This window comes from Phalacrocorax aristotelis, chromosome 1, assembly GCF_949628215.1.
Source record: "Phalacrocorax aristotelis chromosome 1, bGulAri2.1, whole genome shotgun sequence".
NCBI lineage: Eukaryota > Metazoa > Chordata > Aves > Suliformes > Phalacrocoracidae > Phalacrocorax > Phalacrocorax aristotelis.
The window spans coordinates 163,020,697-163,036,651 of NC_134276.1; the positions used below are offsets into that span (position 1 = coordinate 163,020,697).

At 41.0% G+C, this 15,955-nt stretch overlaps 1 protein-coding gene across 1 annotated transcript in view; it reads left to right on the forward strand.

Moving 5' to 3' along the window:
- EP300 (EP300 lysine acetyltransferase) overlaps window positions 1-15,955 on the forward strand; it is a 62,935-nt gene that overhangs the window by 29,558 nt on the left and 17,422 nt on the right. Inside the window, exons 7-20 of the mRNA XM_075078053.1 lie at window positions 767-860; window positions 1,568-1,702; window positions 2,100-2,217; window positions 2,740-2,914; window positions 5,487-5,564; window positions 6,425-6,534; window positions 7,040-7,195; window positions 8,261-8,701; window positions 9,223-9,414; window positions 10,114-10,270; window positions 10,823-10,941; window positions 12,173-12,412; window positions 12,984-13,072; window positions 15,522-15,602. Of these exons, the coding sequence (XP_074934154.1) occupies window positions 767-860; window positions 1,568-1,702; window positions 2,100-2,217; window positions 2,740-2,914; window positions 5,487-5,564; window positions 6,425-6,534; window positions 7,040-7,195; window positions 8,261-8,701; window positions 9,223-9,414; window positions 10,114-10,270; window positions 10,823-10,941; window positions 12,173-12,412; window positions 12,984-13,072; window positions 15,522-15,602 (2,185 nt within the window). The remainder of the gene's footprint in view (window positions 1-766; window positions 861-1,567; window positions 1,703-2,099; window positions 2,218-2,739; window positions 2,915-5,486; window positions 5,565-6,424; window positions 6,535-7,039; window positions 7,196-8,260; window positions 8,702-9,222; window positions 9,415-10,113; window positions 10,271-10,822; window positions 10,942-12,172; window positions 12,413-12,983; window positions 13,073-15,521; window positions 15,603-15,955) is intronic.

The following is a 15,955-nucleotide window of genomic DNA, read 5'->3' on the forward strand; positions in this document are numbered from 1 at the left end:
ATGGCTTTCATGCTGCTCTCACAACTTCAGAAAGTGATCTATTTGGAAGTTCCAGGCAGAAATATGCTGCGTTTTGCTTCAATATTCTTTACTGTGTGAAGAGAATGCGTTGGTTTTTTTTGGTGGCTGAAATCTGCTGTGATTCAGAAAAGCAGATTTTGGTACGTAACAAATTACTAGAGGTTTTTCTTGCAAAGCATTGTCAGATTTTGCTTCTCAGTACAAACATTGGTTAGTTGTAGGATCCTTAAATATGGAGTGGGTGAGAGGGGACCTTGTCAGATGTAGGTGGTAGCTGATGTTTTAAGTTTTTGAAGCCTTTGTGAATATATATCCTAAGTCCCTGAATGACAAAACAAAACAGAAACAACAAAAAAACCCACAACCAACCAAACAAAAACCCTGATTCTAAACAAAAACACAGAAGTGGTTGGTGATGCTGAATCTTTAGTTAGGGAGTCACAGAAAGAGACTCTGGTACATAATGTTTGCAGCAAGTTGAAATTGCTTGTTTGTTGAGAAGTTCAGGAAGAAGTGCAGAAGAGTAATGTGGTGTGATGCTTCACTTGGAGGTCACCAGTGTTGTGTCTCAGACTTCTTCTAAGTTTGTAAAACAAGGAGGGTGAAGAGAGTAATGATTAATTAAACTCCCTTCACAAAAGTCAAAGTACTTGAAAGACTAGACCCTTGTTGTTGCTGAACAATTACTGATTTTGCAGAGTAAGTGGGCTGTTCATTATATAATACTTATACTTCTGTTTTGTAGGTGCAAATCCAATGGGAGTGAATGGAGGAGTAGGGGTTCAAACCCCTAGTCTGCTGCCTGATTCAATGTTACATTCAACTATGAATTCTCAGAAGTAAGTTGAATTATTCTTTGCACCCCAGTGGTTTTGTTCAGCTGCAAATGCTGATTTCCATAACAAATGGGATGGAAGGGGGGTGCATATAAGGATATTGCATGCTTATACTGGAGGGACTAACTGATGCTGCTAAAAGATAGTTGGAAAAGAAGCTTTGTAGTTCTGATGTCTTTGCTCTTACCTTTTGTAGAGGTCTTGGTGTCCATTTTAACTTAGTCACTACTTGCAGACTGACTTCCTTAGGCCACGGAGGTTACAAGCATTACAGGCATTATCTGCTTTAGTATCTGGGCAGATCTGAAGCTCCAGTGCATTTACTGATCAGGATGGCATACCACAAACTTGACATTGAGCTGCAGTGGGAGTAAGGGGCAAGTTATTCACTGAGGTGTAAAAGCGATCCTTGTGCTTAATAATCTCATGGCACTTCTTGCATAAACAGTGAGGTAAATTCCATTGATGGCTGTCTCTCCCTTTGGATTGTGTAGCTTTTGTTAGTTTCCCAAATCCTTGGGTAGGACAGCATGTACTTTTTCACAGCATTGTTTTGGTGTCTGTGGAGCTATTTCTGCAGAGTTTGTCCATTGATTAGGGAATGGATGAACTAGCACTTTGTCCTAACATTATTCTAAAAGAAGCTATGACTGTAACATGACTAAGCTTGGGCTAGACTTTTGCCCTCAATTCTTGCTCTGTTTTTGAAGCCCCATGATGAGTGAAAGCGCCAACGTTGCCAGTTTGGGAGCCATGCCAACAGCTCAGCCATCCAATACCGGAATTCGAAAGCAGTGGCATGAAGACATTACTCAGGATCTCCGAAACCACCTTGTTCATAAATTGTGAGTAGCTAATATCAAAACAGTCTCCTGTTGCATGAGTTGCTGCCTTTAAGGTGTGTGTGTAGGGTGCAGGAGGAAGCCTGGCTTCCAAAACCAGGGGGCGTCAGTGTGTGAGTTTTGTCAGGGTCTGAGAGAAGAGAAAGCAGAGACATTCTTGCTTCCCTGGTCATTAATGGAGCTGCACCTGCTGGTTTGGGACCGTTGTATTGGAAGAGTCCCACTCTGTACTCAAGCCATCTACATGGGGCAGTGTTCCCAGGAGCAGTAACGATGCCGCAGCCTGTCAGAAGATTTGCCTGCTGCTTTATGTTCGGATCACTGGGGTTAGTGCCCATGTCCCAGTCTGGGGACATCCTGATCACTTGTGTGCCTTTTTTTTTTTTTTCCCCCCTCTCAGAGTCCAAGCCATATTTCCTACTCCTGACCCTGCAGCACTGAAGGATCGGCGTATGGAGAATCTGGTGGCATATGCTCGGAAAGTGGAAGGGGATATGTATGAGTCAGCAAACAGCAGGGTGAGATGCCATCTTCTGTTGTCCAGTTGCGTGTGCCTTTGCCTTGATTCCGTAGTGGTTGGGGAAGAAAAGGAGTGAAAGCACAGATGAGAGTCCCAGGCTGAGGAGGCGTGTGTTCAGGGGCTGCTGGATAGCGTCTGGGGACCAGCCAGCTCCAGGTTTCTGCCTGGGTGTGCCTGGAGTCAGGGTGGTACCTGTTGGGGTGTGCTGTTCCTGAGACTTCTTGGGGACCCCTGAAGGCAGCGTGAAGCTCTTCACTGTGACTTTCCCAAAGAAGTGTTAGACACGAGAAATGTCCAGTGTTGGCATAGTGGTTGCCAGCAATGCCCTGAGCAGTGCCCTGAGCAGTGGCCCTTTTTGCCCTGCTGTCTGCCCTGCAGCCCCTGCAAAGGGAGAGTCACCCATACCCAAGCCGAGACGTGTGTGTGTAAGGCTCTTTTTTCCAAGCTTGGATCACTGGGCCCTGTTGCCTTTCCTCAATGTGTGTCATCTCATTTCCCGATGTGTATTCCTCCCCAACAGGCAGAGTACTATCACTTGCTAGCGGAGAAGATCTATAAGATCCAGAAGGAGTTGGAGGAGAAACGAAGAACCAGGCTGCAGAAGCAAAACATGATCCCAAATGCTCCGGGCATGCCCCAGGCTGCGATGAATCAAGGGCCCAACATGGGACAGCCCCAGCCAGGGATGTCTGCAAGTAAGAGCAGTTGGGTTACTGACTACCTCGTGCATGGGAGTCCTGTGCCGCTATTTTGGTAGACTCGTGACCATTTTGCCCTTCTTGTTTTACTGGTACCTGGCTTGCTCAATGTTAAACAGAACTTTCTCCTGTTCAGAAGTACTTGCAAAATGTTTGCCTTGCTTATGGGTTAAATAATGATGATAGATCATGTAAAAAGCATTTAGTCTTCTGAATAAATTGCAGTATTGAAAGCTTCTATACTTCGAAGGTGGATGGTACGGAGATTAAGTTGCTTTCTTAATGTCATAGAACTTCAGTCTCATTAGATATACTTCTAGAATTAATTAATTTAGAGATAACTTTGGTTATTGTAAGAGAAATATATTTTCACAATATTTAGTTGTGTGGTGTTCAAATGATTATCACTATTACTATTGTTGCTAAACAGAGAATATGATGATTGGAATGCTTAGCTATTTATACTTCTGAAAGTTTAGATAGTACTTGCTCTAAGCCACATTTGGTTTTTTGGATAAGTGGCCTTTCCGGCATGCAATGAAAACCAGATTTCACTTTTTTGCCATGCAGCTGTCTTGTATTTCACACTAGTTCTGTTACACGAATTGTCCTTCCTAACTAATGATAAACAGATTATTACTACTATTAGATTCCTTGCTAACCATGCATTTGTATATTAGAATAAAATTGACTTTGGAGAGGAGTTAATGATTAAAACTCATGCTGCTAAATAGTGTAATGTTTCTTTATGACATTAGGAAGGGATGAGGTGCTGTAGGCTGTCAAGTATCTAGTAAATTTTTATTTGGTAACAGATAAAAACAAGTAATGCTAGTTATTGTGGATGATAGAAAGTGGAAAAAGGCAACTTATGATCTTATAAACATTATAATCTACTTCCAGTTAAGTTCTGTAAATAATTGAAGTACAGGATTTAAAACTGTGCATTCCTAAGTAGAATTGCATCCCTTACTCTGATTTAACTGCAAAAGAGAACTAACTTTTTTAACTCTTTGAGCCAAAGTCTGCTTTAAGATTATTTTTTTTGTTCTACACTTTCTTAAAAAGTGCAGCAGTTCTGCAAACCTATTTTCTAGAGGACACCCCACCCCACCCCTGTCTCTCTCAACTTCCTTATCAGAAGAAAAGGATTTTCTCCATCATTCATTCAGTCCTGCATGTTCTTAGATACTTTACAGTTAAGAATTGGGTTCTTAAGACACCTCTTGGGAACAGACGTATAGCTGTCAATGACACTGTAATAAGTTGTTTAAGAAGTTAGGGTCAAAATTTGAGTAAGTCAGCTGAGGAGACAAAGTTTCCTCTTTTTTCCTAACACTGCAGAAAGATCCAGTAGCTCCAGGCATATGCTACAGGCATCTTAATCTGAGTTCTTTTTCTCCTGCTTAAATTTGAGTGTATCTTGGTAAATCCAGCTCTAGGCCTTTTTTTGCTTGAAGTCAAAACAAGATTTAGAGAGATGCATTAGCAAGATCCAAGAAAGAATCTTAAAGGTTGATGCTGTAACTTCTGTAAAAAGCTGATCGTCAGCAGTACATGTGACACTTTTGGTTTTTTATCATAATTGTGGTTTAACCCCAGCTGGCAACCAAGCCCCACACAGCCACTTGCTCAATCCCCCCGGTGGGATGGCAGAGAGAATAAGAACAGTAAAAGTGAGAACTCAAGGGTTGAGATAAAGACAGCTTAATAAGTAAAGCAAAAGCTGCGCAGGCAAGTAAAGCAAAACAAGGAATTAATTGACTGCTTCCCATGGGCAGGCAGGTGTTCAGCCATGTCCAGGAAAGCAGGGCTCCATCATGCGTAATGGTTACTTGGGAAGGCAAACGCCATCGCTCCGAATGTTCCCCCCTTCCTTCTTCCCCCAGCTTTATATGCTGAGCATGATGTCATATGGTGGGGGATATCCCTTTGGTCGGTTGGGCTCAGCTGTCCTGGCTGTGCCCCCCCACCCTTCTTGTGCGTGTGACGGGGCATGGGAAGTTCAAGTCCTTAACTAGTGTAAGCACTACTTAACAACAACTAAAAAATCTCCACATTATCGGCATTGTTTTCAGCACAAATCCAAACCATAGCCCCATACTAGCTACTGTGAAGATAATTAACGCTATCCCAGACCAGTACCCCAGAGCTTTGATAACTACTCTGTTGAACAATACAGTTTTCATAATGTTTTAAGTCTAGAGGTGCAGTAACAGTGTAGAGTGGTCGGTAGAAGTTCTTGTGATCTGGAATGTTTGTGAGCTGCTGAGTTTGTTGTACCTTGGTAACATACTTTAAATTTGTCCTCAGTTTCTGAAAGCTGACTCTGTAAGTCATAGAATATTTCGGTCAATGGGATGTGTTCATATTTTCAAGGAAGCTTCTGGTTTTGCATCACACTTTGAGGACTCTTCAGGAGTTTAGAGTTACTGGCCTTTGTCTAGGCTTGGATTATCTTTTTTCCTTTTACACATGGATTTGCGTGTAACTCTCACTAAAATGTTTGGTGGATAAAACCTGGTGGTTTTCTAAATGCCATAATCTTGTTCCAATATCTTTTTTCCAGATGGTCCTCTTCCTGACCCAACCCTGATACGTGCCAATGTGCCAAACCAGATGATGAATCGCATGCAGGCACAGCCAGGTAAATGTCTGAAGAAAATTTGCTACTGTGATTTGAAAGAACCTTGCAACTGGGCTGCTCTTGCTGAAGTGTCATAGCCCTTGTTTCACCTGCAGTTTTCCAATTTGATTAAGACAGTAGCTATCTCTATTGAACAAAATACTTAACTATATATATAAAAATACATATCTAATAGCATTACGTGTTGTTTTGAATTTAAGAGCTGCATGTTAGCTGCTTGCTTTGTTAAATAAAAGCTTGATGCTTTTGGAACTTCCAGTTGTGTGAATGTAGGATGGTGGGGTCAGTCAAACATGGTGGGCCTAGCCAGCTTAGGTGAGGACGTTTTGGTTACAGTGGGAAGATGGTGAGAACTATTGCTCAGAAGGAAGGGACGGAACCTTTATTACATATTCAAGGAGTATTCTAGCCAACATACAAAGTACTTAAGGTAGTGAGGATGCAGTTTGGGATTAAATAAATGAATTTCTAATATGTAATTAAGATAGTGCAACTTCCCTTCAAAAGCTGATCTTCAGCAGCAGATGTGACACTCGGTTATTTATCTTGTACTCCCGTAGTTCTCAAACTTCAGAGCTTTGATAATAGTTAGTGGAAACAAGTCTTGGGGGGGTGGGGGGGGAAACATACTAGTCTGTGTTCTGGAGTATCAAGCTTGGACACTTGATATTTAAAATTGTTCCATGTAACTGGTTGATAGAAGGAAATCTTTATACTATTGTATGCTTGAAAACTAGTTGCTAGAAAATGAAATTGGGAGGAAACTGACAGCATTTCTTCTCCTAATGTTGAATGTTGTCCAAAGGAGAATTCAGGCCTTTGTTTATAAGTTGTTGGGTTTTTTTGGCACAAATGCACAGGAATGAATCAGTTTGGCCAGATGAACATGCAGCTGTCGCCGATGGGACCCCGGCAAACCCCTCCTCTTCAGCACCCTGGACAGCTAAGCCAGGCTGGGGCCATGAACCAGGTCAGTGTCTTTCATCCAGGGTGTTGAGCTCACAGGTTTGCTTCTGTTGGCTGTGGTGTCATTAAAATAAATAAATGAAAAAATTAAAAGAAACTTTAAAAAAACAAGCATTATTTCTTCATTCTTTTGACCATTTGGTTCCCTCTGTTGCACCTCCACTGAAAAATCTGTCTGGTCTATGATAAGCCTTTAGACCTTGGTGGTAAAAGTTGCCTAAAAATTAAGTTTTTATTGGTTTTTTGAACCGTTGCATCTTTAAAACAAGGAACAAAGATAAATCTTAGGTCACAGTCCCAATCTAAAATCAATATCCTTTTCCTTAGCTTACAAGGAAAATCATCATTATTTCTGTCTTTTGAGAGGAGCTATAAGCAGGTTTTCCATCTTGTATCCTACAGATAAGCGGCAAGCATCAATTTCTGCAACAAGATAAATGTGTTTTTTTGTGAAATGTTACGGAGGTGTACGCACATTGTGTGAAATGAGTTCCTTTCTTTCCTAACAGATGGGATTTCCTTCACGTATTCAGCAGCCAGGAGTCGGCCAGCCTCCTGGTCAGAATCAGTTTCTACAACAGACCCAGTTCCCTGCTTCTTCCCCGGGAATGAACACAGCGAGCATGCCTATGACTCAGCCTGGCAATCAGACACCAGTTTCTCAAGTAAGCTTCTCATTTCTGGAAGTGGTATCAGTGGGCTCTGTCATATACAAGTTTCATTGTTCAGTTAGTGGTAATGAAGAACTTGTTTTCTTAAGATGCTTTTGGAATTATAGTCAACTGAATTAATTTATTGAGATTCTGCATTTTCCTCTTGTGGCACTGGGAATGGCAAGGGTGAAACATTGTTGGCCTATGCTCAGGCTTAAGTTTAAGTGTGACAGGAATTTAAGTTTGGTTTTAGGGTGCAAAGAAGAAATTGTTACTCAGCATGCAGTAGTTAAGAATTTCTTGCTTAATAGTAAGGCAGCAGAGCCTGAGAAATTAAGAGATTGTGGAAGAATAAGTCATAAAAAGGCATGTCTGTCCAGGACCAATGTGTGTTACTAGCTTTGCAGGAATAGGAGGGTTATCACTACTAAAGATCTGAGCTTACAGTCTAGCAGTTTCCTCTCTGTCATTTCCCTCTCCCCTTTCAGCAAGAACCTTTCAGGCCAGGAAGAAGTAGGGAACATCAGTTTGCTTCTCATTGATGCTTCTTCCTAGTTTGCAGGCAAGATTATTGTGGAGTGACAGCTTTTTTTCCTTGACGAATGCAATTTTTTTGTAATCTCTTGATGGTACAGTTACGGCTGTACTTCTTCTGATGATAAATTCAGTTTCTAGTCTTGGGGGTGGGGGCATGGGCACACTAAGTGTATTTGAATGCAGTTTTTCACTGTGGTGCATTGTCACATATCCAGGATGAACAAATCTGCAGGTTTAGAAAGAAGCGCTTTGCAAACTGGGGAATGTAGGGGTGCCATTCTTTAAACATATCAAGAAGTATGAGTTATTCTATTGAAACATCTCTTTTAGAGCTGAATAAACTTTAAAACAACTTTATGTTCGTGTGGAGCAAAAGAAATTGAATAGACTGTTTCTCTTCTTGAAATAGAGAAAAAACGAACAGATAATTTGTTGCATTATTAATAGTATGCCAATAACTGCAGGAAAACAGCCATTTGACAGTAATTCCTCTTCTTTTCTATTCCACATCATTGCAAATGTGTACTTATTTTCCCACAGGCACAAATGACCAGTGCTTCCTGTCCTGTGAATTCTCCTGCCATGGCTCCAGGTTCTCAAGGGAGCCATATTCACTGCCCACCTCTTCCACAGCCTCCCATGCACCGAAATTCTCCTTCTCCAGTACCTAGTCGAACCCCAACACCTCACCACACGCCCCCAGGCTTGGGGTCACAGCAACAGCAGGCAGCAGCAGCTGCCACTACTGCCCCCACACCTACTCCTCAGGCAATGCCACCTGGGCCACAGTCACAAACTCTGCACCCCCCTCAAAGGCAGACTCCAACGCCTCCACAGGCACAGCTGCCTCCACAAGTCCAGCCTCCAGTTCCAGTTACCCCTTCTGCAGAACAACAGCAGCAACCCTTGTCACAGCAGAGCACGACTGCATCTGTTCCCACACCAACAGCGCCGTTGCAGCCTCAGCACCCCACAACACCTGTAAGGAAATACTTCAATTGTGTTTTCCCTGCAACTGTTTAAGTGTAAGGTTTAATTTTCAGTTAGTCTCTATTTTTGTGTGAGACTAGGATAATGGAGGTAGCTCCTGGCATGTTTAATATCAAAATAAGTTTTACTGCATTTGGGAAGTAACCTTCTTGCATCAAGACAGGTCTATAGATAATCTGGCATTTCCAGAGAGGGAGTTTTTTTCAGAATTCTAGTACGTGTTTTGAAATCCACTGTGAAACTTGGATGACTTCTTTAGTTATGTCTACATACGTATAGTGGTTGTGTAAAACAGGGCAACAGTATATAATTATCTATATATTAGGCCTTCCAGTTCATGTCGCTGTTGCATTTTTTCTGTAATTTTAGTATGTAGCAGTATGTTCATCAGGTGAGGCACGTAGGACTAGAGCACACATAAACATGGTGGAAACATAGTATAGGTAAAAGGTAGATTAGAGAAAAATATCTTCATTAGAAGCCTGTTTGTAATGTGTGTTTTGCTCCCTCAGCTTTCACAGCCAGCAGTAAGCATTGATGGGCAGGTATCCAATCCCCCATCCACCAGCAGCACAGAGGTGAACTCTCAGCAGACTGTTCCAGAGCAGCAGCAGCAGCCACCCTTGCAGGAAGTGAAAATGGAAATTAAAACAGAGGAAGGGGAGCCAGAACAAACAGAGCTGCAAATGGAGGAGAAATCTGAGGTGAGATTGTCAGCTAGTTGTTGGGTGTAGAATATCTTTATCTAGTGCTGCTAGGTGCTTTCTGTCTCCATGCAACCCATTCCTTCCAGAGCTCAGTGAGAGCTGTAGGTGCTCCCTGCTGCTGCTTTGATTGTTGTCTTCCTCTAATTCTTCCTAAAGAAGGGTCTCTGTTTTGTGGTGAAATGGTGGTAGAAGCCAGGGGCAACAGGAAGAACCATGATAATGTGGTTGCAGCTGGGAGGCTTTTTGATAAATACCAGTGTAAGAGGGCACTCAGGTCAGTCCTTCAGATGGTATTGGCAGCTGTTAAATGTTAGAATAGCAATTTATACGTGATGGGCTGCTTTACTGGGCTTTGACAACTCGACACTGAGGACATTTAGGGGTGTGGCTACCAGCAGCCCCACCCTGGCAGCCCCAGTGTAGGAGAGAGTGTCAGACCTGCCTGAAGAGCCAGAGGAGTACCTGTGTGTCTGCTTGCAGCTCATAACTGGTTAGCAGCTCATCATTGCTACTACTGCAATGTTTAAATGGGTACTAGCACATCTGCTCAAGTTTTAGGCAAGTTATGACTACAAAGTAGATACCCTTATTCCTAGGGAAGAGAGGTGGGCAGGGTGGCACAGAAGTTTAAAGGACAGAAATGTGGATGGGTGACTTCACAGGAGACTAAGTGACAGGCTCCAAACTACTTTCCAGGTTAAAGTAGAACCAGTCATGGAGGAATGTAAACCAGACCCAATGGAACAAGAAGAGAAGAAATCTGAAGTGAAGACTGAAATACCAGAGGGGGAAGAAAGACCTAATACTCCAGCTACTCAGTCTTCTCCAGCAGCTGGGCAGTCTAAGAAAAAAAGTGAGTAGGAACATGGTTTTGGCTGAAATTCACTGCATCTCCCTAGAGAAGCCTTTGGGGAAAAAAACCTGAGCTTTCTTCACTGGTACTGAGTAGGCTTATATGGATTGTTCTTTGTGGCTTTTGGACAAAAATGTGCTTGTAATTGGCTTTGGGCAAGTTCGTTAAGGCTTTAGTGTTAGACATTAAGGCTTAATAAAATTGTCAATACAATAGAGATTTGAAATACTCCTCAGTTACATTTTCTAGACAAATTTTTTCCTGGGACCTCAAAGAAGGGCCGATTTTGGAATGTAAACCAGCTCTGTTAAATTTAGCAGTATCTTCCTATGATAAAAACAAGGTTCTCTAATATTTTGGCCACCTCCTTGTGTCCAGGTGATCATTTTTAATATCCTCCTCAGAACTCGGTGTTGCAGAGGATAAATAAGCCTTGCTGAGTAACTCATACCCATTGTCTGTAGTCTTTTTCCACAGACCTCACATTTTCCAGTAGGTTTCTTGCTTACAGCTGTTTCTGTTATCTTTCCAATATTGATTGTTTTTCAAAAGTTTTCAAGCCAGAAGAGTTGCGGCAGGCGCTTATGCCAACACTGGAGGCACTTTACCGTCAGGATCCAGAGTCTCTTCCATTTCGACAGCCTGTGGATCCCCAACTACTAGGAATTCCTGTGAGTGGAATTGCAAGATACTTTCCTGGCTTTAATTCAAAACTACTATGTTATGACATACCTGTCTGAGAACAGCTTAAGCCTGTCTTGTTAACATTTTTATGTTGATGAATTTGAAGAAGTTTAGCTTAGGCAGTGGAACATAATGTCTGACTTGGGGAAGTTTGTTTTTTTCAAAAGTTTGTTCTGTTTTTCTTTTGATAAGTAAGTTTTATACATGGAAGTGACTACAGACAGATCCCCAGTTCTGTGGGGGCTTTTTATGGATGATGCATCTATTGCTGAATTCCATAGGTGTTTCGCATCAAATATAAACTTGGCTGAATATGTGGGAAGTTAGGCAGGTCAAGAGCACTTAAAAAAAATATATCCATCAGTGATTAGTAATCTGTTAAGAGCAAGGAGGACATTATTCAACTTTTACTTTTTGTTTAGGTCAAATTTTCTGCTTGTTTTAGAATTGTCTTCAGAAGACATTACTGTCCTTCAAGGATCTGTGTGTTAAACTCTTGACCACACAAGTTTACTATTTATATACGAATATGTACACACACAAGTCTTGCTTAGGTGGTTTGGGCAATGTTTTTTGCCTGGAAGGTTTTGTTTGGTATCAATGTTGGTTTCTTTTAGGCTAGATACTGCAAATATTCAAGACCTGCTGCATTATAAGCAGGCCTAAATGTTGCTAATATTCTTTAACATATTCTCATATGTTCTCATATTCTGAGGACTTTTGTACGAGAAGTGGTTCTACAACTGCTGGGGGGGAGGAATTGGAAAAAGGCATTCTTTAGAGGAAACATGTTCTCTTTTGTCATCTAATAAAGTTACTTCTTTTTGTTTAATAGGTTGTCTGGTCTACTAAAAATAGTTGCTTTCTGTAAATGCTCTTGTGTATTTCCTCAGGCCACAGTAGCGACAAAAACATTGCCATTTCCTACTTTCTGTAATACTTGTTTTCTGACTAAAATTAGAGTGGCTTTATTTTATCAGGAGTGGAAGAGCAATAAAGCCTGAGAAATAAAGGAATAATGAAAAGGAAGCACTGGGAGAGTGATACAGTATTGCTTAGAGATTACGCTGTATGTCACAAGCAGTTTGACAATCAAGTCAGGGAGGAACCTGTTTTTCTTGATGTACTGCAGAAGAATTTATATGCTGAGAATCCACATGCTGTCATGTCACAGCGTAGTTCTGTGGTAGTGTGTTGATACGCTGCGTATTTTTGCAGGATTATTTTGACATAGTGAAGAACCCCATGGACCTTTCTACTATCAAGAGGAAGCTAGACACAGGACAGTATCAAGAGCCATGGCAATATGTAGATGACATCTGGCTCATGTTCAATAATGCCTGGCTATATAATCGTAAAACATCCCGGGTATATAAGTACTGTTCCAAACTGGCAGAGGTGTTTGAGCAAGAAATTGACCCAGTTATGCAGAGCCTTGGTTATTGCTGTGGAAGAAAGGTAAGAAAATAAGTAGTTTTATTCTGCTGTTTGGTTCCTGGTATTGAACGGGGGAAGAATACAGCAGTTGAAGTTGTTAGCAGTTATGGCGTGTTGAAAATTTTGAAAGTTTACCAGGATTTAGCAATCCCAAGTGATCTGATTTTTGAGGTTTTTATGGATCTTCTAATTCCATCTAGTGCTTAAATCATCTATTTGTATGTAAGCCCTTGGAGGGGGAGAGGCCAGTAGCTGAAGACTTAACTTACTTTGATTAGGGTGAACCCGTTTGCTATTGCAAATAGAACAGATTTGGTTTTGTTACTGCAGAAGTGCTCTCTGTTTCGCTGTTATTGAGACTGTATTTCCACTGTCTTGTTTTGATATGCTTTCTATCTTTGGAGAGGAGCTAAGTTGAGAACAACAGATTATTGAACACATCTTATGACGCTAGTACTTCATACACTTGCCGTACTGTGAGATCTGTGCACAGAATAAGGTGGAAATGATCATTGTCTGGGTCACACTTGCTTCCCATGGAGAGCAAGTGAAAACATGTACGAGTACTAAGACAACCCATTCCTCTTTGCAGTTGGAGTTCTCGCCACAGACTTTGTGTTGCTATGGCAAACAGCTGTGCACAATCCCTCGAGATGCCACTTACTACAGTTACCAGAACAGGTAAGGAAAAACTCGCTTGGTGTGGTTTTTTGCATGCTGCAATTAATCCGTTAAAAGGCATGCGTGTATTTATCTGTACACCCTCTTTATATGTGTACACCTTTGTGTTTTAAGATAAAAATTTGCTGGAATTTCTCTTTAATAGTTTACCTTGTGTGTTCATGATTTCTTTCTGCAAAAGTTCACTGCAGTTTTTGCTCTTCCTCTTCTGTTTGCAGAAACATGATGTTTTACTAAACTTTGATCCTGCAGTTAATTAAATCTTCAGTTATCTAAAAATCATATATATGTCTTGTCTTTTCCTTCCTACCATGCAGCAGTATTTTTCATGCAGAACACTGAGTAAACTATGCAGCAAGTATATTAATGCTCATAATACATACTATACTTGGCAAGTCTTTGTTTTTCTCGTGATGTTAACACTGAAGAGTAAACTTACTTTTGTGGTGCAGATCTTCACTGGAAGATATGTGTATTCAGATCTTCAGTAGATTGATGCTTGCTCCCAAGTTTCCTTAAGGGAGTTCCTTTGCAGTAGCTGTCAGCAGCTGTGTGAAGTGCTGTCACTTCTATGGCTTTTTTAAAATTTTTTTTTGTCTTTGGGTTTATTAAGGGATTTAAACCTATTTGACTTCTGAAAGGTTTCTTGCTAGGTGTCTCTGTCAACTGGGGAAGTGAGGTAGGAAGAATTGGGAATATATGCTATAACATAATATATGCTATAACAGGGCTATGTCCCCTGGCCTGTCACCATAATGCATCTGTTAGAGCAGAGGGCTGGTTACCTCCGAACGCTGTCACCTCCATCAGTTTAGTTCCTGCTGTCCATTCTTTCCAACACCTTAAACAAAACAATCCCCAAACAACAAAAATGTGAAGGCTTTTACCTGAAAGCCAAGAAGATGTTGCAAGAATTGTAGCTTGCTTATGCACCTGGTCAGGTGAAAGCAACCAAAGAGCTACAGGAGTTGTATTTTAACTGTCTTAGGCTTCATAAAGGTTTGTAGTAGTGAATGGAGGTTTTTAGGAGTGTAAAGTAGAAAATAAGCTTATAGTATCACATAATAACTATTGTAGTTTCAGACTTCTATAGTGTAGAGCTTTTGGTATCATTAGTTAGTATCTTCTGCTTATGCTTATATGTGGGCAAGCATCAGATGGACCAAAAGACTGTTGTTCAAAAATCTGACATGCTTTACATGTTTTCAAACTTTAGAAAGGAATGTTTGCACTATAACACATGCATACATGTGATGTGTAAATTGTTATATACACACAAGCATATATATCTATAGACTGAAATGTACAATTCTAGAAGGACTATCCTCTGCATCATCTCAGATGAAAATTTTGAGAGGGTTGAGACACCTGCGTTTCATTTTTTTAGCTTAACAGCTGCTATAGTGTTGCTTTGCATGGCTTTATAATAAACTTGTTTGAATTTTATTTCTTTTTATTTTTAGATGTCTTATGCACTCAATTAACATGCCTTAGTAATGAAGAGGCTGCAGTTTTAGTGCATTTGTGAGGGCTGGGGTAGAATCTTGAATTAACTGCTATTTTGTTCAACTGTAAATGAAATCTTTCTCTGTAATGCTTGCTGTATTGATACCCAGACTGTTCTACACTCAAACTGGGCTATGGCAGAGTCATATCAATGTAAAGCATTATATGTGTAGTTAGTGTCAGGTATTAGTTAACATACATTTTGACAGTTATATAATTAATGCATGTAAGATTTTGAGGACAGATTTTATTGTTCTTTAAGCTTCTGATGTTTAGCTTTCCCTTTCAACTGGGAGAGAATCCTGTGGCCTTTCAGCATTTATACATTTAAGATGGGAGACTACCCCTCTTCCATTGATCTCCTGCAGATCCTCCTGCCAGCAGAACTGCTGTGCTGATGCACAAGTCAGAGTAGCAGTTCTTCCTTCCTTCTGCTCTTTCCCCTTTCTCATTTTAATTCTTTGCTGTACATGGCATGGATTATTAAAATGAAGAGGGTATGGGTATGCTAAAATGGAATGCTCTTGTTTATTTTGTTTTAATCATATGCTGCTTGTGAACCCATTTGAGATTTAATGCTAATCTGTGCTTTGCCTTGGCTTTCTGCTTTGTGTTGTCTTGTCCTGCTTCTATGTTTTTGTTTTTGTCCTGTAAACCCCCATTTCTTTGTGTGTGTGTTACTTTTTATTTTCCCTTCATGCTTGTCATTGTCTGCACTTGGCTTTGATTGCACAAAAAAAAACCACAAACCAAAAAACCAAACCAACTAAACACAATGTGGGGCCCATAAATCTGCATCACTGAATATCCTTGTCGCCGCTGATGACCTGCTCTCTGCTCCTGTCCCTTCCTTGGCCTGCTGTGATTGGTGGCTCCATTGCTTGGCTTGGGCTATGTTGTGTGGACGGAGCAGTTCACCCAAATATGGCCTTCTTGCTGACAGGTATCATTTCTGTGAGAAGTGCTTCAACGAAATCCAAGGGGAGAGCGTTTCTCTGGGAGATGACCCATCACAACCTCAAACGTGAGTTGCCTGTGTTTGCTTGGGCTGTGTGTTCATAAGCTCTGTGTTGGTCTATAGTGCTTTCTCAAAGGGAAGGAGTTTAGTTTTAGGTAACCTTTGCTGTTTGTAGGCTAGCAGAAGTTGGATCAGATATTCTTTATAAAAGCCTGGACTTGTGCTCTAGATATTTTTTTAAATCTGGACTGACTGAACTGTAATGAGAAATAAGCACTTAGTGCTTGAAATTACAACTATATCAATAGAGGGGAAGGAGAACCACTTTTTTCCTGAAAAATGTGAAAGTGTTCTATTGCAGAAAAGCAACCATGCCTGCAGGCAGGTGGGTGTCAGACTTAGTTTGAAAGAGTCAAGCG